This window comes from Salmo salar, chromosome ssa19 (genome assembly GCF_905237065.1).
Source record: "Salmo salar chromosome ssa19, Ssal_v3.1, whole genome shotgun sequence".
NCBI lineage: Eukaryota > Metazoa > Chordata > Actinopteri > Salmoniformes > Salmonidae > Salmo > Salmo salar.
In genome coordinates, this window is record NC_059460.1 from 29,649,582 (window position 1) to 29,675,954 (window position 26,373).

At 39.7% G+C, this 26,373-nt stretch overlaps 1 protein-coding gene across 3 annotated transcripts in view; it reads left to right on the plus strand.

The window, feature by feature from the left end:
• LOC106578684 (POU domain, class 6, transcription factor 2) overlaps positions 1-16,220 on the plus strand; it is a 146,668-nt gene extending 130,448 nt beyond the window's left edge. For 2 of the 3 annotated variants that reach the window (XM_014157779.2, XM_014157781.2), the window contains exons 10-11: positions 7,096-7,264; positions 12,564-16,220. In XM_014157779.2, coding sequence (XP_014013254.1) covers positions 7,096-7,264; positions 12,564-13,086 — 692 coding nt within the window. In that variant the 3' untranslated portion in view covers positions 13,087-16,220. The remainder of the gene's footprint in view (positions 1-7,095; positions 7,265-12,563) is intronic. The other variant, XM_014157782.2, reaches the window with a different exon arrangement.
• The last annotated feature ends 10,153 nt before the right edge of the window (positions 16,221-26,373 follow it).

The window sequence follows — 26,373 nt, forward strand, 5'->3', positions numbered from 1 at the left end:
ATGAGAATGCATTTTTTATCTAGTTACACAACTCCACAAGTCAGTAGAAACCATATTTATTTAAGCAAGTAAGCCATATCAGCTATGGTTTCTAAAAAGGCAGTAAATGGCTGAATTAACTTTTTCACTGCCAGATGAGGCTCCGCTGATAGCCAGGTGTAGCAGTGTTAAGGATTCACTCCATGGTGCTGAAAAGAAAGCTCTGCTGTTGGGACAGCTTTATGTAGGCCCTAACAATTTGTGGGCACCGTTTGTCACCGCTGTAGTGAAATTAATGTATTGTTTAGTGTTCTGTTGTGTAGTGGCTTTGCTGTCATGCATCAAGGGGAAAAAATGGTTTGCCCCACCAACATTTAGATGCTAAAATCGCCACTGGCGATGAGGCATTACCAGCTGTGAACTCTATAGCACGCTTGACAACCACAGTGAATATGACTGTATATCAAATGTTGCAATGGTAAAACGTTTAATATAATTTTTGCCTGACACAATCCCTTTACCTACTTTTAATTCTTGCCTAATATGTTGGCATGTGTAACCTTTTTTCAATTCTAATAGTTGTTAAAAGCGGTGACTTAACATACACAATACTCTGTTTCAAAGAAGCATGCCCCATATAAGAGATTAAGGGTAAAGGACAGATCTAACCCATGGCTCATGGGTTAGATCTTGAATTGTCTGAAAGATTTTATGAAAGGAAACTTAGCTTGGGCTAAGGTTCGATTGACTGATTCTACTTCTGACTGGCAGTCCTTCAGACATTTGAGAAATGTATTACTCTGGTTAGAAAAGCAAAGTCAACATGCTTATTGCATTGTGTATCAGAGAGTGTTAGAAATCCAGCTAAATTCTTGAAAGTGTCATATCTTTGAGAAAAACTCCACCCCTCATTGCCCCAGCAGGTTATGACAGCCTCTGGTCCCATAACAGTCAAAAAATACATTTGTGGTGTTTTTAATAACCATTTTGCCTCAGCTGGCCATCTATTTGAAATAATGGTTTCTGAAAATACCTAAACGTCCACTAGAGGGAGTCCTTTATTCACCTCTAAACAGATAGTAGAGAATGATGCACTTCCTAACACTCACTCTTTTTTTCTTCTTCATTTGAACCATTTTAAGTCAATGATGTATTGAGTGCCTTGCAAAAAAAGTGCCTTGCCCTACTCATTCAAAGGTTGTCTGAAATGGGGCTCGACCAGGCGTCTTACATGTGGTTTGGGAACTGTCAGACAGAACACGGTGTGCTTTCTGATGGTGTCAAGTTACCTCGATATTACTAAAGGTGTCCCGCAAGGTTTGATTTTGGGACCTGTCCTTTATACTACTTATATAAATAATATATATACACTACCGTTCAAAAGTCTGGGGTCACTTAGAAATGTCATTGTTTTTTAAAGAAAAGCAAAATTTTGGTCCATTGAAATAACATCAAATTGATCAGAAATACAGTGTAGACATTGTTAATGTTGTAAATTACTATTGTAGCTGGAAACTGCAGATTATGTATGGAATATCTACATAGGCGTACAGAGGCCAATTATCAGAAACCATCACTCCTGTGTTCCAATGGCACGTTGTGTTAGCTAATCCAAGTTTATCATTTTAAAAGGCTAATTGATCATTAGAAAACACTTTTGCAATTATATTAGCATAGCTGAAACTGTTGTTCTGATTAAAGAAGTAATAAAACTGGCCAGGCAAGATGAGTATCTGGAGCATCAGCATTTGTGGGTTCGATTACAGGCTCAAATTGGCCAGAAACAAAGAACTTTCTTCTGAAACTCGTCAGTCTATCCTTGTTCTGAGAAATGAAGGCTATTCCATGTGAGAAATTGTCAAGAAACTGAAGATCTTGTACAACGCTGTGTACTACTCCCTTCACAGGACAGCACAAACTGTCTCCAGAATAGAAAAGGGAGTGGGAGGGACGGTGCACAACTGAGCCAGAGGACAAGTACATTAGAGTGTCTAGTTTGAGAAACAGACGCATCACAAGTGCTCAACTGGCAGCTTCATTAAATAGTACCCATAAAACACCAGTCTCAACGTCAACAGTGAAGAGGTGACTCCAGGATGCTGGCCTTCTAGGCAGAGTTCCTCTGTCCAGGGTCTGTTCTTTTGCCCATCTTAATCTTTTCTTCTTATTGGCCAGTCTGAGATATGGCTTTTTCTTTGCAATTCTGCCTAGAAGGCCAGCATCCCGGAGTCAACTCTTCACTGTTGACGTTGAGACGTTGTATTCAGCACATGTGACAAAATATGATTTAATTTGTATCAAAAGGTTGGCTGGTCCACATTACTCCCTTTTTGTTTACAAAGCTCTACTACACAAGCTTCCGACCTACCTCACTTCACTGTTAAAATTGGAATATATTAAAACCAAACCCATTCACAGAGATGGTTACCTCTCGAGGTTCCACTAGTACACACCGATCTAGGTAAATCTGCCTTCAGTTTTAGTGATCCCTTTTTTTGGTATAGCCTACAAAACTCCCTACATCTTGACTCTCTGGTGCCTCTAGTGCAGTTTAGGACTTTAGTGTTGAATGAATTTAATGAGAATTGGTAAATAATTGTATTTGTGGTGTTTGAAGCTATATTGTTGATTGTGTAATTTGTATTTATTTAATCTGTATTGATCATTTTGAATTTGTATTCTTGTCCTCAGGGTACCATTGTAAATGAGACCCTGGTCTCAATGGGTTACCCCAAAATAAAAGTTTGTCGATACGGGCCCTGGTCTGACAAACACGCTCTAGCTCTGCCACCTTCTATCGCAGATGCAGCCCATGCAAAAAAAAAAAAAGATATCTCTAGTTTAAACAGGCAGATTTTGATGGGGATTATTGTATTTGGCTAATTCGATTTCCGCACGTGCACAGGCATTGAGTCTAGGGGTTGTTTTACGACAGAAAGGGTCTGCATCCCAAATGGCACCCTATTCCCTATATAGTGCACTACTTTTGACCAGATGAACCCCCCCATTAAGTTAAAAAAAATATACTATGGGCCCTGGTCAAAGGTAATGCACTACGTAAATGTTCACACATCTGGAGCTCGGCCGCTGTAGAAGCACAGAAGCCCCACTCTTATGAGGCCTCACGGCAAGATGACAGCCCAATAGATTTTTCTTTAAATACGCTTGGAGGATTCCTTTAATAATTAATTGATAATGACCAAGATTAATAATTCACCGGCACAAACTTTGCTTTAGTAAGCAGTATGCCAGGGCACAATGTGTACAATGTGAAATCCCTTTTTATTAGCTATGAAATTCTTCAAATGCTCTGGGGAAAAAAAGTTTCCTAAAGTCACTTACACTGAGTGTGCAAAACATTAATAACACCTGCTCTTTCCATGACATAGACTGACCAGGTGAATCCAGGTAAAAGCTATGATCCCTTATTGATGTTACCTTGGATGTTAAATCCACTTCAATCAGTGTAGATGAAGAAGGGTTTTTAAGCTTTGAGACAATTGAGACATGGATTGTGTATATGTGCCATTCAGAGGGTGAATGGTCAAGACAAAATATGTAAGTGGGGTATGGTAGTAGGTGCCAGCGTGGGGACTGTTAAGGAGACCGTATTTCACCCACACTGACAGTCAGGAGTCATGACCGCAGTCAAACACCATGTGACCATTGAGTCACTGTAACTAGGCTTCTTCAAAAGTGTGCTTTGATGCCTCTGATGGTCATTAGTAGCCTACCAAACTTGCTAATGGACCAGTACTCAGCGCTCTAAAATCAAATCAAACAATTCATGAGACTGAAGACTGGCAGAATCTCTTTTAATACCTCACAAATTATCAAAATGACAGGCTACTTTGACACTGAAAAACTGAGAATGTGAGATCAATCAAACCTTGTCTTAGCCTAGGCCTAGGCCTAGGTGTGTGTGTGTAGACACATATTGTAGGCTACCATATGAGGAGGAAATTATAGTCCTAAAAATACTTTCCAGTTTCTCTGACTCACCCAATGATGCGCAGGTCACTGTTAGGTAATGGCCGACGTGTTCGTGCCAAAAGCCTGTCTCGTACTTGTTTTACTTCTTCGTAAAACAATATTTGGAAGTTGATCAAATATTTTCGTAGCATACAGCATACAAATTAGTTGCTTTTCTTTTCAGCAGGAGCCATTTGCGTAGCAACCTGTGTTTCCCGGCGATTGTATTTGAAATATTGCGAAAGGTGTGTTTTGTCTGCATGCTGTTCACCGACAGATTTGCGGCACGTTCCTGACTGTAGGCTATGCATTCATATTGGGCTACACAATCCACAGCTAAGCTATTTCTAATGACGCTATTGAGCCTCTACGGCTAAATTATAGGCCTACTCATGGTGTAGTAGGCTATTCGGAATTATGTCATTTCTTTCTGAACAGACAGCAGTAATTCTATAACTTTGGCAAATGCATTTAAATTTATAAGCCCAGACATTGCGCAATCGCGTGTGGAAACAGAGTTTTGACTGGCCACTATATAGTAAAAGCAGAACCCAGCTTTCTCGTGCTGCTATATTTATTGCACACAAACGGTGTAGCCTTCCTGGCGTATAAAAAAGTAACTGCAGGTAACCTCCATTCGCTATTCCAGTGCAGGCTATGGATTACTTTTTCAAATTCTACACATTTATTAGTAGGCTATATGTAAAGGCCAGATTATATTGAGAATACTGCATGAGCATATTATTAAGTGCTTGTCGAATTATGAATGAAAAACTGATGAAGTGTGTGCAGCCTGCACAAGAAACAGAGAAGAGTGCTTCCCTTTCATGCAGAGCCACGGGCAGTAGGAGTTCTGAAAAATCTGAATAAAATGTAAATATACATTCTTTTTTTAAGAAAAAAAAATCACAGAAGTAGGGCACATGGACTTTACTAGTATTAGCGGACCTATATAGACGTCTGTAGCGCGGGCAACATTTTGTTTCAGCATCTCCGCTTTGGCAAAACATTTTGTATAATTAAGAAGAGTATGTTGCTATCACGACTCAGGATAAGACCCAGATGCAGACACAAGAGGCGGATAGTTCCAATCTCAGGTATTCGTTGTTACACAGGGGGCAGGCAAAGGGCAGGTCGAGGGCAGGCAGGGGTTCGTAAACCAGGTCAGAGTCAGGCAGGTACAGGATGGCAGGCAGAATCAGGGTCAGGACAGGCAGAAAGGTCAGAACCGAGAAGACTACAAAACAAAACTTGAAAACAGGTAAAAACGGGAAACATGCTGGTATGACCTGAACAAGACAAGATGAACTAGCAACAAACAAACAGAAAACGTAGGTATAAATACACAGGGGATAATGGGGGGAAAACGTGAGACACCTGGTGGTCGCCCTGAATGACGAGTCGCCACTGTCAGGGTGTGATAGTTGCAGGATTCAATCAGTGGAATTATACGAGTTGTTGCCCTGTCCTCAAACAATTACATCAAAAGGTGCAAAGTTATGGGCAAAGACACAAAACATCCACATCAAATTAAATATTTTTCTTGATGAAATAACATGAAAACAACCACTTTTTATGCAGTTACTGTATTGTACATTAGCTGGTCATCTAGGTTTGTACCTGTAGACTTTCAATCAACACGAAGAAAAACAATGCACAATACAGTAATTGAATACATTGAGACGTCAAGTAGTTTGTGATGAGGTGATGTGATGATGTGGCTCAGTTGGTAGAGCAAGGTGCTTATAGGGTTGTGAGTTCGATTCCCACGAGGGACCAGTATGAAAATGTATACACTCACTACTGTAAGTTGCTCTGGATAAGAGTGTCTACTGAAAAGGATTTAATAGACCATTTCAGTTTTCAAAACATATATCAAGCAAGTATTTTTATATTTCACAAGTATTATCAGATTAACTGTTTTGTACAGATAATTATCAGACTCATGTTAAAAATGCTGGTAAATACTCAAAATGTCATGACCGCCACTGCCCTAGCCAGGCGCATCGGTTTGTGTCAAGAACTTCTCCGTTCCTACGTTTTTCACACTCAACAGTTTCCCAGGTGTATGAAGAATGGTCCACCACCCAAAGGACATTCAGCCAACTTCACACAACTGTGGGAAGCATTGGAGTCAACATGGGCCAGCATCCCTGTGGAACGCTTGTAAAGTCCCTGCCCCGACAAACTGAGGATGTTCTGAGGGCAAAAGGGGGTGCAACTCAATATTAGGAAGGTGTTATTAATGTTTTGTACCCTCAGTGTATATAGGGGTCTGCAAAGCAGCAATTTACAAAAACATTTCTATAAAGTGAATTCTACACAGATTAGTTTTTTGTCATCTGTCAACACTTGAGTTGTGCAGTGCACAGCAGCACAGTCTTTCTGTGGAGACCTCAATTGACTAACCCAGAGGGACACATGAATAGGAATGGTTCTCTAATAAACATTCCACAGACCTTATCTTTTATTATAAAAGCAGGGAGAGTGGGTTATAAAGTTTGCATGAAACAGAATGAATGCCGAGAATGGCAATTGGACACCGTAGACTACCTTGTTAAATGGCTTTATGCCACGGAGTATGTTGTATGAGCTTTTATATGGAAGATTAAAGGAGGAACATTTTCAATTTATTGTTAAATGCAAAGCCAGCCTTTCACTCTCACTACCATTGATACAGCACATACTGTACAGAGACTGCTATTATCAACTAGAGAGAGGCAGAGAAGCACCAAACTGAGAATCGCTGCTATTTGAAGGTACATTTCATAATATATTTTCTAAAGATACTCTTTGTTCTTCAACAAAGAACAGCACTGTCACATTATATTGGAATGTATATATATGAGCTATATTCCTTATATCCAGTGTGTTTAACAGTGAAATTCAGGTAACTGAACCCCGCCTCACTCTGCACTCCCTGACAAAGAGTTTTTGAGATTTTGTTCTATTGAACAGGCCATCACAATAAAGGAATGTTAACTCTATGAAGAGAAACCCTGATGAAGACAGCTTGCTGTGGAAACGTTGGTGAATAAATAATTGTATTGGAGCTACTAGAGTGCAGATTTTCCTTTAAACTATATGAAGAGTGCCTTGGTCCTCCTCGTTTTTTGACCCACTCCAATCTGTGTTGTATTGTAGACCCCCAGATGGCACCCAGCGAGGTGGATGGGGTCAACCTGGAGGAGATTCGGGAGTTTGCCAAAGCATTCAAGATCCGTCGCTTGTCCCTTGGCCTGACCCAGACTCAGGTGGGACAGGCGCTCAGCGCGGCCGAGGGCCCAGCCTATAGTCAGTCTGCCATCTGCAGGTAAGGAAGACTTGAGGTGCCATGTGATTAACATCAAATCATGCTATATTTTACCACAGATCTGTTGATTATGGTGTCTTCTGGAATATTCCTATCCTTCCCATCAAGTGATAAATTGTTTTTTCTTTACTGCAGTGCAGAATTTAAGTTTACTAACTCATTGTGGTATTAAAATGACAAATAAATACAATATATTACCAGTGTTATGGAAATATATATGTCATTCATGTACAACATCTTATACCATTTCATATCTGAATGATGGACAATAATTTCTCTGTAGTTCTACTGACCCTCTTGCTCCACTCCTGTCAGTATGCAGTAGTAGCTACAGTAGACGAAAGCACTCAGCAGTGCTGTATTTGAGAATGCACATAATCTTCTGGTGTCCATGATGACTCACATCCATATTTCATCTCATATTTAAGCAGACATCATTAAGATATTAAAACGAATACATAATTGAAGACCATCCAGTCAAATTAAGCTCTCGCGTCAATTCTGTGTCCTCTTCTTTCTCTCCTCTCACACAACAGCGCGCTGTTACTTATGCAAAATACATTACCTAGAGTATTACACGAAGCACTTAAAGCATTTAATAATTACTAAGGCCTTTTGCTGTTCCCTCTACATTGGGCTTAAGAGAACCTGTCAAGAACTGGTCTGTTAATAAGATTGTGATGTTGTACAGTCCTGTAAGGATGTGCGTTTAGTCATAAACAGCTGCCTTATCTATTCATTAGATAATCAGTCATATAGTGTTGTGTGTTAATCTCTTCCTTTTTATGTCTTTCCTTCCACCTGGTTAACTTTAGTACCAATGAAATAGACCCCTTAGAAATATACCTACAGTATCTCTAATCAGACAAAGTCACATTGGGTTAATATAATGTTGCCCACCCTAAGAGTTTCACATGATCAAAAAGTATAATCATTTATCTCACCAAACATGTAATGTATGCTTTTTAGCAGACACTTTTACCAAAAGCGACTTACAGTCATGCATGCATACATTTTATGTATGGGTGGTCCCGGGAATTGAACCCACTATCGCAGTATGGCAAACACCATGCTTTACCAACTGAGCAACAGAGGACTACATGTGAAGTCAATAGTTTTAACAATATCATAATCATGTTGTTTTCTTAAATTCTGGCATTTGGTCGTGACCTTACTGTGGCTAATTTCATGTTACCTTTTCTTTGTCCTCTACCCATAGTATTTTGCTTTACCATAGTTGCATGCTTCACTGTCAACAGTTATCAGCACTGTACCCCGTCTTATTCCTGTATTCATTTGTAATGTGTTCCTGAAATACATGTGCTTTGCTGATGACCTGCCCTGCTTCTGTGACATATTGGTGCAACGGGCTTTTAAAAGTTTCATCACATCAACATCAAACGGCCGATATAATCTGAAACTGGGGGGAGCAGGGTTCTTATGATGGACAGCCCTTTCAAACTAATGTTTAAAGTCTTAAAAATCACACATGAAATATTTACAAGCATCCATAATTCAGATATTTATAACATACATTAAAAGCCATTAGCTTCAAATAAATAAACAGGTAATATGTCCTTGAGGGTTCATTTATGTCGGTAAGATAGTATTTGTTTTGTTTGTATGACATTGGACATGACAAGCATCTTCTATGTTTTAAGTAGAGAGGCAGTCTTCACATGCTTTAGTTTAGTTAACATCAACAGAGACATGGAAATTGGGGGAGAAGAGGGGACCATGCTAGCTCAGGGGCATTTTGTTGTCCGATATCACTGGAACATACAGTGACAGATGGTTCCATCTTGTCTGATTCCATTGCTCCCTTTGTTAAAAAGCCTTATTAGCTTATCACAGGGGAACAAACATCCCATAAGTACATCATCAGACCAATGGGTTTGGATCTTGTCTTATGATAGAGTGCTTGGTACATGCAATATGTCATCTTGCTACATGTCATATTTAAGGGTTAAACACAAAACGATTATTCTATTGTATCAATTATTTATAGATAATGTTGCGAATTATGATTGATGGCATCGACTCTTTCACAAATGGAGGACTCATTTTATTGCAGAAAAATATGCATGAAGTTTGAGTCCACCTCAATAAAGTTACATGTCCAAAGATTCACAGTGCTCTTGATGTGAATGCTGCTCAGAATGCATAGGTGCACAATGTTGTCTTAACTACTCATTGCTGGTGTAATTCTTGAAAGGGAATCATGTCGCTGCATGCATGTTTAAGCTGCATGCATTTACAACATTCATTCACGCTAGAACACAGCCCTTCCACATCAACGATTCATATCTCATGACAAGAAACTGTTGTCTCTAATTTGTGCATCAATGTAGCAGATACGTGCCTTCACGTCCTCCATATGTCTATTTCATCACATCCACTTCTTTCTCTACCTGCTCCTGGGTTGATATTTGAAAGATGGGATACTGATCTGTCCCTTGTATTCTGTAAGTAATAGAGCCTCCACTCAGTCAAAGACCCACTCTTAGCCATGGCCTCACAATATTCTTAAAGGGTTAAATATAAACAGTACAATAATCATATGCAAATCTTCATTTTGGGCTACACTTAGCAGATGTTTGTGCATGGCCTGAAAAAAGGTACTTTTAAGACCGTTAAGAGAGAGAGACAAGGGGGTAAAAGAGGTAGAGATATGTTTTTATTTTCCCCTGGTGGTTCTGAACCCGTGGGAGCCAGCCGAGCAGCTCCCAACTCATTTTAGTGCATTTGGTTCCTGTTGATCCATGAAATGTCCTGTCTCTACCGACTCCTCATATTTACTAAAGTATTTCCTGCAGTATATAACCGTCCTCTTTCCGCTGTTTAAAAGGTGGTTATTTATAAATAATAATGACCGTCGACAAGCAGAAATGCACCAACAATCAGAGAGGGGAAAAGGGTCCTTCTTCAGTAAGCTAGGGCAGGATGACTTCCCTACTGTTCTGTATAACAAGCCGACTTGCCACTAAGAAATGTCTTTCATTTTGTTTGTGTGAGAGGGGTCCTTTCCCCCAGCTCTAAGGTGTCTCCTCACCTGCCTGCCAGGAAGATTCTATCAAAGACATCCATGTTCGGTCAAGGTCTTAGAAGAGGCCTGGACAGGAACGGCTGTTGTTTTAAAGGGGGAACACCTTTTTCTCTCAGCTGCTCACTCCCGAACACCTGGACACATGTCTGGACTCTCATTAGAGGGCAGGCAGCTCAAACCACACTCTGACACTGACCCCATTATTATACAGCATGAGAGAAACCCAGCAACTTTAGCCCAGGTCCATCTTCTTTCATCATGTGAAAGCCAAAAGCCATCTCTGTGCTTGTCTCACAGAACTCTGCAACTGACAGGGTCAGAATACACAGAGCTACAGTACAGATACTCCTGAAAATGTTCTAATAGGACAGTAGTATCAACTATTTGGTGAGATTAAACTGATTCAGCAAGCCATAATTCAGCTACTGTTCGTGACTCAGGAACTCTATCAAAACATTGTAACTATAGTCTTGAGCTGTTGAAGGTACTTTTCAAAAGCACTAAAGTGCACAATACATTAAATTCAAATAATGACTTATGCTTCATGCATCCATAAACTCTGAAGTATATTCAAGTCTGAAGGGTGGAAATGTATTCATATTAAATATACAAGAGAACTTGAGGCAGAAGAAAAGTTTGAAAAAAGTATTAAAATGTGGATGTGGATTAATAATTCATACTGCTTTTGTAAAGAAATTACAGTTATGTATTTACACTTGCTCAAATCGCTTACAAACATTTTTGGGAATAATGACTATTTTCAAAACAGAATCCACAAGACAGAACTCTGTGGCCTTTTGCAAAACAGTAAATGTGTTTTCAAAATGTAGTTGCCTTCTGAAAACATAAATACATTCATTAAAACTCTACTATACTGTCAACATTGCAAATAGATCCATCAAAAGACTACGACTGCCTGCAAAAAGATTAACACAACCACACTTATCTCTCGAGTCCAAGCAGGCAAAACAGAAAGTTAGTCTGTCTTTTAAAAATCCCACTAGATCAATACATTTTCTTTACAGTCACTAAATCATGATGGTCAAAATTGCAGAATTATGGACAATTACATATTTCACCAAACAATTTCATACATATCAAATCAAATATTATTCCTGATAAAAAATAAAAGTAAATAATAAGTTTGTTGTGCAGGATTCATTCATCGATATCATCACAATCCAATTCCATGTATTCAATACATACAGTAGGCTGGTTTGCTCACATTTTGTAGACTTTCCAATTGGTTACAGAAACACAATCCACAATAGAAATTGGAAAGGTGAATACAATGGAGAAACACAACTGATACAGTCGGAATGTATACTGTAGGCCTCAATCTACACCAAAGCAAAGCTCTATAATCGAAGGTCACAATATTGGAGATGATGACTTAGGAGTAACCCAAAGTGATGTTGTGCATTAGTATTTATTTATGGCAGAAAGTGAACACAATTGCACACATTTCTCTTCTGATGAAAACAATGAGTTAATATTCTGTGAACAAAACACTTAACAGTGAGTTTTGTATTCATTGTTGACATTTGTATTTAAGGTTTTGCAAAAAGTGGTCTAAGATATACAAGGCAGGTACAAAGGCAAGAAAATGATCCGTTCTGTAACTGTATTTGAGCGTTTGATCATTGCTGTTGTGCTATAGATAAGTTTCAACACTGATACAAAAATTGAGTGTACGTGACTGAGAAGAACTAGGTGCATGCACTGCTGCCTGTTTGACCATATGAATTAAAAACATAGATTTTTTTATCACTTCAAGGGAAGGTATGGGAATAATGTTCAATTCATTGTTTGGTTAACCCCTTTTTACCTTTTGTTGATTGGTGATATAATATGTGGATTATATTTCACATCAATGTGTTGTGTAATCTACATTGCTAAAGCTCAGTGTTTGATCATGATAGTCAGATGCTCTGTCTGTTTTTTGGGTCTATCTGAATTTTTTTTAGCCAATGGCAGGGTATCCTCACTCCAACACTGCCTATCTGGGACAGCGAATCACAACCAAATACAAGACAAGCGGAAAAACTAAATAGCACCACATGTAACACTCACTTCTAAATTCCTACAACCTTGGCTACAAACTGTCATGAATGTATCCAAGGCTGGTGGGTGTCTCTGTCCCAGTGGCAGTTGTCTGGGAGAGGAGGCCCTTCCAGTTCACTGAAGCAGACAGGTTATCCCTTGGCCCAGAAGGGCACCTAAGTAAGATTCTTCTCTCTCAATTCTCCCCAGACACACCATCCTGAGAAGCCACTTTTTCCTACCACAGGAAGCCCAAGAGAACCCTATAGGTAGCAGTCTGACAGGCAAACTGAACCCTGGCCTTTTATATCCTGCCAGGTTTGAGAAGTTGGACATCACCCCAAAAAGCGCCCAGAAGATTAAGCCCGTTCTGGAGCGCTGGATGGCCGAGGCCGAGGCCCGTCACCGGTCCGGCATGCAGAACCTGACCGAGTTTATCGGCAGCGAGCCCTCCAAAAAACGCAAGCGGAGAACCTCTTTCACCCCGCAAGCGCTGGAGATCCTAAACAGCCACTTCGAGAAGAACACGCACCCCTCTGGACAAGAAATGACAGAGATAGCCGAGAAACTGAACTATGACCGCGAGGTGGTCCGCGTCTGGTTCTGCAACAAGAGGCAAGCGTTGAAAAACACAATAAAGCGGTTGAAACAGCCCGGTGACCTGGACCTGGACCTCGGCCCGACCGTGCCCATGGACCCTCTCTCTGATTCTCTGGATGAGATCCCAAAATGAACGACCAAAACTAGAGATAAAGAGAAAAGTCCTAACAACATGGTGGATCATGACCCAAAGTGGGAAGAAGAATGAAAGAACATTCCACCCCTTTGATAGTCAACAGAAAGGACAGTTATGAAAGTTTGCAAACAAGAATACGTGTTATAAGTGTGATTACCACAGTTATTGACCTTGCCGAAATCCCCAAATAAAAATAAATATGTTAATATTTGATAGAAAAAAAATCACAAACCTAGAGTGTGCTGTTTCAAAGAGTTCTAGTTCTGGCCTCATAGAACAGAATATTGTCCAAATTTGGGTTCCCATTAAGGAGATTTTAGTAAAGCAATCATGCCAAAATCAAAGACAAAAACACTAACTACTTACCAAAGTCTGTTGCATCGGAATACTAAGAATAATTTTTTAAGTGTAAAAGTGTTCTAAATTTTTACATTTGTACTGGCAAGAACATCTAAGATATATGTGTGAGTTTGGCTTTACATTTGATCTTTGTCTCACTTAATTTCATTATCTCCTGTGTTTATATATAAATATCTACTCAATTGAAACCACAATGTCAAATTTGTCATGTAAATGCATTTTTTGCTGTTCAACAATGGCATATTGTTTGTCTCAGATTCTTTCTCATCTGCAACTATTTTCAGTCACAGTGTTATTTTGTACAACTTTTACAAGTATTTATCGATGATTTTATGAGATAGTCTATGTTTTGAGGAAGGGTAATAAACTGAAGGCTGTCTAAACAATGAGGGGGTACTCAGTACCTAACCATATAGGTTCTGTCTCTGTGCACCAACTCTATTGTGGATATGTCTGAAGCTACTGTATCTCATTCTGTTGCCAAAGCCTGATAGCCAAAGAACACATTACTTCAGCTCAAGAACATTGGGGTATTTTACCTTGGCCAATAACATGTTTTAGTTATTTTTATGTGCCTAAGTTCCCTTTCTCTGGTTCTTTTTACTGTACAGTTTCTTTCATACACTGAGCTCAACTAAGTTACACAAAGGCCAACAGAATGCCAAATAACATTTTGATTCCAAACGAGAACTCTTTGTTTGTTGACAACCCTTTGATATTGCAATATAGAACATGTGTTTTACTGTGAGGACTTTTCTGCCCATCCCTTTCTGAAGTGTGTGTCTAGTTTTTTATATTTGAAGAATTGCTCCTGCATGTTTGAGATGAACCACTTATAACAAAGTTGGACTTACAGAAATCTGGAAACAAGACAACAAAACACAAAAGGCAGCCCAAGCTCCAAATCCCTAAATACATGTATATTCTTCTGAGTACATTGTCACTGAGAACAAATTACACGTTAATGGTTTTAGCAATTATTTTACATGATTTGACCTTTAGAGTAAAATATGCATTACTTCCCTTTAGCATTCAGTAACTCATTATAATCTTATCAATCTGAACATTTTCTCATCCCTGAATCTTTGTCTTCAGGGGTCAAATATGTTTTGTGAAATGTCCTGCTGCGGTTTTCTGTTTCTCTTCTTTTAGTGATTCTATAGTGAAGCCTTGACAGACAGTATAGCCTAATTCAAAAAGTATTTTGGAAAAAGTTGTGTGAAATGCAAGACAACCAAGTAGCCCCTTCACAAGACATAATCCATATTCATTTCAACCAACAAATCATAGGCTGTTATTGCTGTGTAGCTGTTGGATATAAACAGGGTGTCGTCACAACATGTAGCTCACCTCCTATAGGTGTACTTCAATATTACCAGGACCCACATGGAGGATTTAAGGAATCCATATTGTTACACCACTGATGTGTTAATAACCTATAGGCCTACTGCCACTGTGTTGAACTATAAAGAGTATTGCAAACTGATACATACATGTAAAACCACTTTTCAGAACTCTTAAAATTACACATTGATATGAAATGATCTAATTTGATTAAAGTAAAACACTTAGTCCCACTTTGCACTGTTGCTTGCCTAGCAGCATAAAGTGCACTTGATAACATTTACAAACGCGTAAGGAAATAGACATTAGTTCAGGATAGTATACATAAGGCTGAGGTCTGAGAGGCACTACATAGGAACCCCCTTACGTGTTCATTTACTCTTTATTATTTACTGTAGGCCTACCTTGAGCAAAGATTGAATACTTTTTTGCAGGAAGTAGTTTTAAACAGTGTAATATTGTAAGTCAGTATTACTAAATGGTGTTCAATCATAATATACTGTAAGTCATATGTGATTTGAATCAATTTAAAGACTTTTATGTGTCCCCTCTCTGTCTCTCACCCCACCTCATCCCAACATGTAAGACAAGTGATTATGCGGCTTCTGTATAGTATGGGCATGTAGTACTGAGGCTAAACAATGAAGCTGTAACCAAAAACAAAAAAACAAAGGACGGAGTTAAACCTTCACGCAACCTTTTGATGCTGGACCAAAGCTCTATAGTTATATGCACATTGTACAGAGAAATGGGTTAATGTCGCCGACAATCTTGAAATACAAAGAGAATCAATGAGTAGATAAGTAGTAGTTCTTTGAAATTTGACGTTACCACTGTCCACGTACATTGTGAGCAATGCCATGCAAAAACCATAATAGAAAAAAAGACAGAAAAATGACCCCTGTATGTTTGAAAGTAGTGTTCACATCTCATGGGGGGGGGGGGGTTGAACTGAGATTCTGTATGACACCCGTTTTACTTTTGCCAAGTGGTTTCCAGGGTCACATGTATAGGACTTACTAGACTTTGTTGTTACTTGTTTAGCTTTTTTTTCTCTCTGTGGCTATGCTACATACACTTCTCAGTTTCAGTCTCCAAGATGTGGGGGCAAAGAAGGCTTTATGATTGTACCCAATTCTGTAAAAAATAAAGATAATCATAATTAAGATAAATGTTTTTAAATTATATCCACACAGACTCATACACCAACTGGTTTGAAATGTTGTTAGAACTCAAGAAAGACCTCGAAACCAAAGCTGATGAACCTGCAAAGGTTGCTTTTCATTTTATAGACTGAAAACTGTACTTAATCTATAGAGCAATACCTGTTGGGTCATTTAAGCGGCGCTTTGTGTATTTCTAAAAAGCTTCAAGTCTGTCACATTTATTTGTACCATAATTAATAATAAACAAGTGTTAGACATTAATGGATTGTCTTGTTTATTCTGAAATGTAGAATTAATTATTCGAATCTAAACGATATTTCTAGTGACTTATAAGCACCAAAAGGACATTTCCAACTAATTATCTGGTAAGAACTGCATATTTTCTTGTACAGTATACTCTTAGAATAAAAGGTTATAGATCCAAAAAGGGTTCTGTATTGCTTGCTTCATATATCTCACCCCCTAAAAGTTCTATAAAGTAGAACCCCAATGAACCCTTTTTCTTCAAGGAAAAGGGTTCATTGGGGGTTCTATATAGGATTTAGGGTGCCATATATCAAGCGAGCGATATAACCTTTTTAGAACCTTTTTTTTCCTGTGTATGGTAAAGAAAGCACAAATGCACCACATACTAACAATATACCAACAGGCACTGTAAACACTGCAGTAGGAGTAATTAAGCCTGGGGGTGCAGAAAACGACTCACTGTCTTCTAGTCTCACAAGACCTGTACATATTTCCCTATCAAATTTCACCAAATGCATACTTTGCTGTCATTGCATTAAAACACACACATATATATAGTTGGAGCATAAAGTTAACACAAACTTCTGTGTCTCGCCAATAATTTCCCTGTGTAGTTTTCAGAACATCTTAGCTATCAGCTTTCTTGCACTTCCACAGTGCCATGATTGAGAGAGAATTGAACAATGAACCACATTTCAATACAGAGAATTTGCACCTAAAAGCAAACGGACAGGCTGACAGCCTGTGGGGTCAATAGCAATTCATTTATATTTCCATAGGGTCAATAGAAATGAATACATGTCAGGGTTATTTCACATCAATGCCTTACCAGATAACAATAACGAGACAAGCGTACAAGAAAAATAAAATCAACATTCTTCAGTGAAAGCCTTTTGAAACTAAACTCCAAAGTTTGAAACAGCTTTCTTGTTTATGAAGCCTTTGAAAACTGTCTGGCTGGTGAATAGAAAGTAGTAAATAAATAAATAATAAAAAAAGCACAGACAACATAAATTATTAACATTAGGCTGAAAACAGCTTTTTCCCCTCTTCGTTTCAAGAAACTAGATGCATTTTTACGTGGTGATGGGTGAGGTATAGCTTGGGCTATTTGATATTCTTCTGTTTTGTATTTCTTCCATTTTCTTTCTTTTTCAATGTACAACATAATTGTACAGACAGCCATTTTTTTTCAATGTCTTTTATAGTTTGTTGATGGAAAAGTAAACTTCAACATAACAAAGGTTAACAAAATGGCAATAAGTGAGTGACCAGTGCACAAAAACGACATATCTCACTCTCAACATACCAAAACACATCTCTCTGCTACGGAGAGGAGTAACCCAATAAGTGAGGTGGAATCATGGAAATAGTATAGATAAAACAAACATTGTTAAAATGCTTCTGGACTTTGTCATTGCTAGTATATGTACAGCATTGTGAGAAGCACAAGGACAGAATCACACTCAAACATTCAAAATGGTACAGCTGATATGCTGATATTCTAGTCCACAATTAATAGAATATTCTGTTATATTAATTGTGTTTCTACGGGTGGGATAATGTTGCTACTAAAGTATCATCAATCAACACTGTCAGTACTGAAGCTGTTTGATCCTGAATCTTAACCATCCATGACCCCTAATAATGATCTGCAATATTTCAGTGTTGTTTGCGGTGCCCTATTTCAATGAAATCAGAGGAGGACATTATCAGTAGTATTGCCATATTTCTTTGCAAATTAGAAAATACTATTTGGATTTTGTCTACATTATGTACATATACACTGTATAGTCTTTCAAAAAAAGGGAGAAATATGTTTCTGTGTTGATCTATGAGTCTAAATAGAAAAAATAATCTCTCTTGAACAGCTCTTTGTGACAGTCCACCGACTGATTTAGATCACATTCCTGTTCAACTAGCAACCAACTGAAATGATCCTGGAAGAGAAAGAGGGTGAGAAGAAAATATTATGACATGTTGGCAGTGCAAATGGATTATGATTCAATATCAGTCAGGACTCAGAAAGAGAAAGGTGGAGGAGGAGGGTACATGTGTTGGATGCAGATGGTTTTAAATTGCCCCCTTTGTTTTCCATCAGGCATGAGGCATTCACTTCCCTTATCTTTCAGACAATGTGCACTGGGCTGATGTTCTCAGTAAATGAACTGTCGGTGTATCCCTCTCTACCGGCAGCCCTCCGCCTCCTTGTTTTCACTTCCGCCTCAAGGTTGAGACGTTGCTTCTCTCACTGCTCAGCCCCCAAGCCGCTGAGGCGTCTCCCACTCTGCTGCTCTGCTCCGCACACCAGGTTACCTCTGGGGGTACAATTAAGAATCCTCACATGCAATCCAGGTTGTCCATGCATATGATGCCTGGTTGCTTTTTGGTATTCTGTTTTTTCCACCATTCTTAGCCATGACACAATTTGAGGCATTTGAAGGTAGAGGAGTTAATAGGCTAGGTTTTTTTTGGAGAGATGACCGGCACCCTGTCTGGAACAGCAGATTGCATTGCCCACAGTCCATTAAACTTTCTACACTGTCTAATCTACACTGACTGTGTGAATGCTCCTTCTCACTTTGTGATGCCTTCAGTTTTCCATCAGGACTCAAGACTAGGCCCAGTGCTCCCACCACCATGGGTCCCACCTCTTCTCTTTTGCATGCACCAATCCAAGGGAGTTGGTTTGACATATTCTTCTTCACTACCATTCTTGGTTTTACCGAAATTCTAAATGAAATCAGGTTGAATGAATTCAACAGAAATATTTACAGTACTGTAATGTTCTGAACATGAACGTTAAAAAAGAATGGGCAAAGACCATCTGCATTACCTAATTATTGTTGTCCGACCTATAAATCTGTTTAACTCTTCCAGGGTCGGGGTCAATTCCACCCTCAGTTAACTCAATAAGGAATTGGATTAAAGTGCCATTTAAAAATAGGATTGCCCATGAATTCACTTTCAATTAATTGGTTGAAATGAGTGGACCCAACCCAGATCTCTATCCACTGACACTGCTTTATTATATTATTACACACACCGGCAGTTATTCTGATCTGTAACCAGGTTTCCATCCAACCTTTTTATGCAAGTATTGTACGTCGTATGGAAACAGCTCATTTTTATCGGTAACATTTCCAAATGTCCACAAAACAAAATATGCTAGACAAGGTGGGATCTTTTTGTGTCGGTAAAATTAATGATGTGAGAAATGGCGGTGGAAATGCCTTTATGCACATATATTGATATAAGAACCATCATATCAAAGTAAACATGGAGTCACGCGATGATATTGTTTGGTCCTCCCACTACTACTCGGGAAAGAATACTGTTTATCAGGCTACAGATGAAATAAATGATGATGAACTTCACAGGGTGGTGAAAGTGCACAGTGATGTGCTTGATGCTTCTTTCCAATAGATATATTGGGTCTTATTCTGGTGACATGATGATCGATGCTTGGCTGCCATTTGAAAAAAAAATAATAATCTCGCTCTCCTCATGTATGTAGCCTACCAGCAGTGTATCTGCGAGCTGTTGGCTAGAGCGCAGGTGCCAAGTCCAGAGTGGGCACATTTGCTATATAACGCAACATTTCATTGTTTTATTCGGTACCTGGGAATTGAAGCGCAAAAGTTATTTTTTGTGGAAAAAATCTATTTGATGGAAACATCTCTGGTATGAAAATGCACATTGTTTTTATGCAGATTTTAGAATATTTTCATGAAAATCTGTCGCCAATTGGATGGAAACCTAGCTATTGTGGAAAATATTGTTGTACTGTCCATTTCTCTCAGATGTCTATGGTAAAAACAAGACACGAGTTGTATTCTAAGTGGAGTGGTATCATCTGAGAGTGATATATATATATTTAACATGGATCACAGGAATTTGAAGGGTCAGAGATCCCATCCTAAGATGTTTGGAAGTCTGGCAGATAACTGTTCCTCTGATGAGATGTTTGTATGGACAATGTCCACCTCTTCATCTGCCTCTTACTCTCTCTTCCAATCACCTATAGTATATTCTGAGGCAGAGAGACAGAGAGTACATAGCAAAAGGCAGTGAGTGAGAGAGGAGATATGGATTGAGGAGTAGGTCGTGAGTGGTATGGTTGGCCGCATCGTTGCCGTCTTATTAGTGGGGGCCCAGTGCGGACACTTTGGCCTTCTTTATGGGGCCATGATGAGACCCTCTTCGCACATCTCAGCAAAATGGCTGGGGGAAATCACAGACGAGAATCACTCAAAAACAGGGAGATGTCAACAGGACCATAATGATACCTGATGGCCCCAGAAGACTCTCTCCCCTTTTCCCTCTCAGCCTTATACCTGCCCAAGTTGCACTATACTTGAAAACATAATTAGAGATAAAACAGGCAGAAGCTTTACCCCCCACCCCCCAGTGGCGGTTCTAGACCATTTCAACTGGGGGGGGGGGCAGTAGTACTGTTAGAGTGGCCAGTTACATTAGACGTTATTGTTGTCATATCGTTTTGCATGTGGTACGATACTGTTTTGTTCCGCCTAAAGCCACTCTAGAAAATGTGTGGGTTAAATTAGTGTTCCGCGTTGCCACTGTCTAATAACGGATGTAAAAAAAGAACGATAGCAAAAATGTGTTATGTAAAAATGATTTCATACTCCACATTTAGGGGGGCCACAAGGGGGTCCAAAATTGTTGTCACAGGAGCACTGCCCCCCCCCAGAAGCGCTAGTGCACCCCTCCACCATTTTCTGTAGCCAAAGCTCTTTGTTTTATACGTCTGGGATTCTTTTTCACACACCTTTCTTTCACTTCTTCAGAAAGGGGGATGAAAGAAGGAGAGAAAAAGAAAAAAGAGAAAAGGAGAGCGAAGAGGAGGTGGAGAGTTCCCTCTGCGAGATGCCAAGGTGCTCCCAGTCCATTGTGCTGCCGGCTGTCAGGTTAAATTAGGGAGTACAGGCTCCGTGAGTGTAAAAAAATCAATACTTGATGGAAGACTGCTCCCCGGAAAATCTGTTTTGATTCCAGGATTAATTCTTGACCAAAGGCTCTAGCAAAATGACATGCCATTAGGCTGAAAATGAACACATTCTGCAGTGGAAATTGGATGGAAATGTGTCAGGTGATTGCCCTGGCTAGTTGTTCTGCACTTTGAGCAGCGGGACTGAAGGTGTGGCTGCTGTTGCGAATGAGGCCCCCGGACTGACTCGATTTCCAGAGCAAAAGACAACTCCACTGTGGCCTGGGAGTATTCTCAAGGCCATTGTTATCCAGCTCCTGTAAATGCATTCTTACCTAGTTGAAATGCATTTGTCCACCACGTTCTCTCTCTCTTGTGTTTTCCATGAAGCATGGCATGAAGAATGGGGGAACCTTAAAATAAAGCAATGGCGAGAAGAAAGGTGGAAATGCAATATTGATGAGCAAGTAATGTGTTTGTTATCACAAATAACATATATTCCTGTTTGAAACTTCAACAGGAGATAGCAAAGAGCATCTGAGCATTGACATTAACAACAGATGCAGTCAAGCTGGACTAAAGACGTTTGCAAATGTATTGTGTAAATAGAGCATAAGGTACAGAGCCTAATGCCACAATAAGATGGTCTACATTTGATATTGAACATCAGCCCATCCACCCTGTGACATAAAGCAACATTTACTTGACCAAAATGTGAAGAGTTAAGGAAAATAAACGTTCATTTGGCCACTACTCAATTACAAAACGAAAGCAATCAATCATTATTTCCTCAAACAATTCTAACATTTTACTAGAATGAAAAAGGATACCAGGTATCATATCAAAAGTTAAAATATTAACATTTCCGGTATAATGAACGAAAAGCTGTGAGAGAGAATAGCCTACTTTCAGAATATGTTTACTCTGCGTGCAGACCATCTTCCACAGGATATTTTGCATCTCTCTTAATGGCTATGTATCTGAGCACCAAAACTCTGTAAATAGACAGGAAAAATGTCTTGCACACAAAGTAGTCAGAAAGTGGAAGGTATTGCCATTCTTTCCGTTCCAGCGCTCTTCCATTGTGCCAGAGATTTGTTTGACTGATCGTTTTCCACATGTGAAAATAGTGAATTATATTTGGGACTGGTAGTGGGTGGAAAGATAATTGAGAATATCAAAAATATTAATATGCATAAAATGCAATATATGATGCAATTCATTTTAATGTAGGCTACAGTAGTCCTGTCTGCATGTCAGCATAGGCGACCGAGTACCTACATCTTGCCTTTGAAATAGACCTACTCTTTGGATGTGTGTGAACTACATTTTCATTCATGTTTTCATATAGTTTGTTTTACTTGTGTACAAAAATGTCTAGACATACTTAGATACACTAGACTCGCATGGGTATTCAACTCTTACCCTACGAGGTCCGGAGACTGCTGTTTTTCTGTTCTACCTGATAATTAATTGCACCCACCTGGTGTGCCAGGTCTAAATCAGTCCCTGATTAGAGGGGAACAATGAAAACAAACAGGGGAACTAGCTTCGACGTCCAGAGTTGAGTTTGAGGGCGACTAGAGTAACCAAATGTGACAAATGGTGGAAGACCTACATTTTTTAGCAGCTCTGTAGAATTGTATGGGTTTAGCGCCATCTACAGGCTAAATGAAACTCAATCTGGAGACGAGTGTGTCATTTTACTTCCACGCAGTAGATGGCAGAATTTATCACTTCGCTTTGGGTATACATTGCCACCCAAAGAAGAAAAAAACCAATGCGCATTGTGATGACATCGTACATTTTCTGGCCCGTTGATGAGCGCCCACTTCTGCTTTTAAACTCTGCCAGCCCAACGAATTACTGTGTTCATTCGTTTATTGGGTTAGGCTGAGAGGTTGACCATCCCACTGCTACTGTTCTACATGACTGTTGGGAATATTCTAGTAGACAAGGCAGTGGATTTGGTTGGACAGTTGGAAAGCTTGCTGATGAGAGTGGTTTGAGGGAGTTGGAGGTTGGCCCTTCTGTGGTGATAGGGGATGTTCCTCCATGGCTACTCCCACCCTTACGAAAAACATATTGCAGTCAAAGTGCAGTATAACTGCAGTACACTGTAGTATAACTGTAGTTAGAGTGCAGTGTAACTGCAGTATGCTGCAAATACTGTGTCCAAAATAACACCGTTTTTTTCACTGCAGTAATTTTGCAATATAACTGCAGTTACAGTGCAGTATAACTACAGTACGCTGTAGTTATTCTGCAATTACTGTGTCGAAAGGTGTAAAAGTAATAAAATAAAGTGATATAGGGAAAATGGTTGACAATTACATTGGTGAAAGTTGTTATGCATTTCTACCACATTTCACAGAGGGATCCAAGGACCCAGATAGTGGGCACAAAGGAGCAGGCGTTTACCTTGTTGAATGTGATGTGCAGATATGTAGAAGACTAACAGATGAACTGTCAGTATACTCAGTTGAACTGTTGGCGATAGTAGTTGCCCTCCAGTGGGTGGAGGACGTACAACCTGTCAGAATTATAGTATGCTCATATTCTCTGTCTGTATTGAATAGTTTATCATCGGCAAATCTTATAGGAGTGACCTACTGTACTATTGGAGGTATTAATGTTATTATGGAGAATTGAGAGACTGGGTGTAGTAGTGAGATTCTGCTGGGTCCCAGCACATTTGGGTGTGGAAGGGAAGGAAATTGTAGACCAGTTAGCTAAAAGAGCTTTAAAACAAGATATAATTGATATTAATGTTCCACTGGGTAGAGGTGAGGCCAAATGTAAGATCAGAGCCATTTCCTTCCTGTTCTGGTTGTTATAAACAAGTTTCTGGGGATTCATAAGTCTCTAAAAATGAATGGCTAGATAGTGTAGTCAAAATGGTACAGTTTAACAGTCATATTGTAAATAATTACCTTAAGGTGTGAATTCAGCATAGGCTCTCCAGAAACTACACTGAACAAAAATATGAACGCAACATGCAACGATTTCAAAAGTTTTACTGAATTACAGTTAATATAACAAAATCAGTCGATTGAAATATATTAATTAGGTCCTAATCTATGGATTTCACATGACTGGGAATACAGATATGCATATGTTGGTCACAGATACCTTTTAAAAAAAGGTAGGGGCGTGGATCAAAAAACAAAGTATCTGATAGGGCTGTGGCAGTCATGAAATTTTGTCAGCCGGTGATGGTCAAGCAAATAACTGACCATCTCACGGTAATTGACCGTTAATTAGCATAACTACGTTTAGCATTTCCTGGCTTCCAAGCAGCAAGCCACTGATGCAGACCTTTGGAACATCTACATTTTAAATCCATGTAATATAGCCTACACCTTCACAATAAATCCATGATTTATTTTAGACAGTTCTAAAGAAACATGATATGAAGAAAATGTAGTCTATTTCAGAAGAACAGAATAACATACTCTGACTTCACAGGAGGCTGCAGAAGGGAGAACGGCTCATAATAATGGCCGGAACAGAGCAAATGGAATGGCATCAAACACCTGAAAACCATGTGTTTGATGTATTTGATACCATTCCACTGACTCTGCGCCAGTCATTACCACGAGCCTGTCCTCCCCAATTAAGGTGCCACCAACCTCCTGTGTCTGAATTGTCCTTATTTTAGGCCGTGATATGGCTATGTCATATGGCTGTACTAGCTAATTTAGCTGACAAGATTTGCTTAGAATTCTGTGGCATTATTTTATAGTATGAAGAATACAATTGAACATAGCTTAATAAAAATAGAAAGGATAGTGCGCACATGTGGCTGTCCTGTGTTGAGTGGTTAACAAATAAACTGGTCCTCCTATATGCTTAATTTAGTTATCTATGCAACTTTAGTTGTGATACAAACGTTGGGCTATATGTTTTGATGTTTAATACATTCTAAGGCTGCATGATAGGACTTTAATTATGATTTGAAAAAAGTCTCTCATTCACAATTTGACAAGCACTTTATAATATTCGCACCAGCCCTTGAATTTCCCGGCAGCATCCCCCTTGTGTGGCCGTAAAGTCCCCTAAAAAATGCATGCCTTTTGAGGCCAAAGTGGCCGTTGTCCCCTTAGGCTGAATATAATACGCTAAGTATAATTCCCTTCTCCCTGCTGCCGTGCTCCAAAGCAACTCTCGCTCACATGGCTCTCTTAGATGTCGCCAATACCCGTCACGTGATCGGGTTCATTCACAGGCATTTCAGCTAAGTAGGCTTCAAGTGAATGAAGACAGACACATCACAGACACAACTGCACGAATTCCGAGGCGCATATTGAATATAGAACTGTGCACATTTAGCCTACTTTTCGTCAGCCAACAAGATGAGTAGGCCTAACAAACAGCAATTGCACTAGCCTATGTCAATCTACTGTCCCCCATAGTACAAAAGTTGACTTATTATATTGGCCAACTTGTCCTTCTATGCAAGAAATAAATATTCCAAGCATACTTTGGGACAGTTGTTCTTCACCACGCTGTCTGTGTGTACGCCGAGGAACTTAAAACTTTCCACCTTCTCCACTACTGTCCCGTCGATGTGGATGAGGGGGGTGCTCCCTCTGCTGTTTCCTGAAGTCCCCGATCATCTCCTTTGTTTTGTTGACGTTGAGTGTGAGGTTATTTTCCTGACACCACACTCCGAGGGCCCTCACCTCCTCCCTGTAGGCCGTCTCGTCGTTGTTGGTAATCAAGCCTACTACTGTAGTGTCGTCTGCAAACTTGATGATTGAGTTGGAGGCGTGCATGGCCACGCAGTCATGGGTGAACAGGGAGTACAGGAGAGGGCTGAGCACACAACCTTGTGAGGCCCCAGTGTTGAGGATCAGCGGGGTGGAGATGTTGTTTCCCACCCTCACCACCTGGGGGCGGCCCGTCAGAAAGTCCAGGACGCAGTTGCACAGGGCGCGGTCGAGACCCTGGGGCTCGAGCTTAATGACGAGTTTGGAGGGTACTATGGTGTTAAATGCTGAGCTGTAATCAATGAACAGCCTTCTTACATAGGTATTCCTCTTGTCCAGATGGGTTAGGGCAGTGTGCAGTGTGATTGCGTCGTCTGTGGACCTATTGGGGCGGTAAGCAAAATGGAGTGGATCTAGGGTGTCATGTAGGGTGGAGGGGATATTATCCATGACTAGTCTCTTAAAGCACTTCATGATGACAGAAGTGAGTTCTACGGGGCGATAG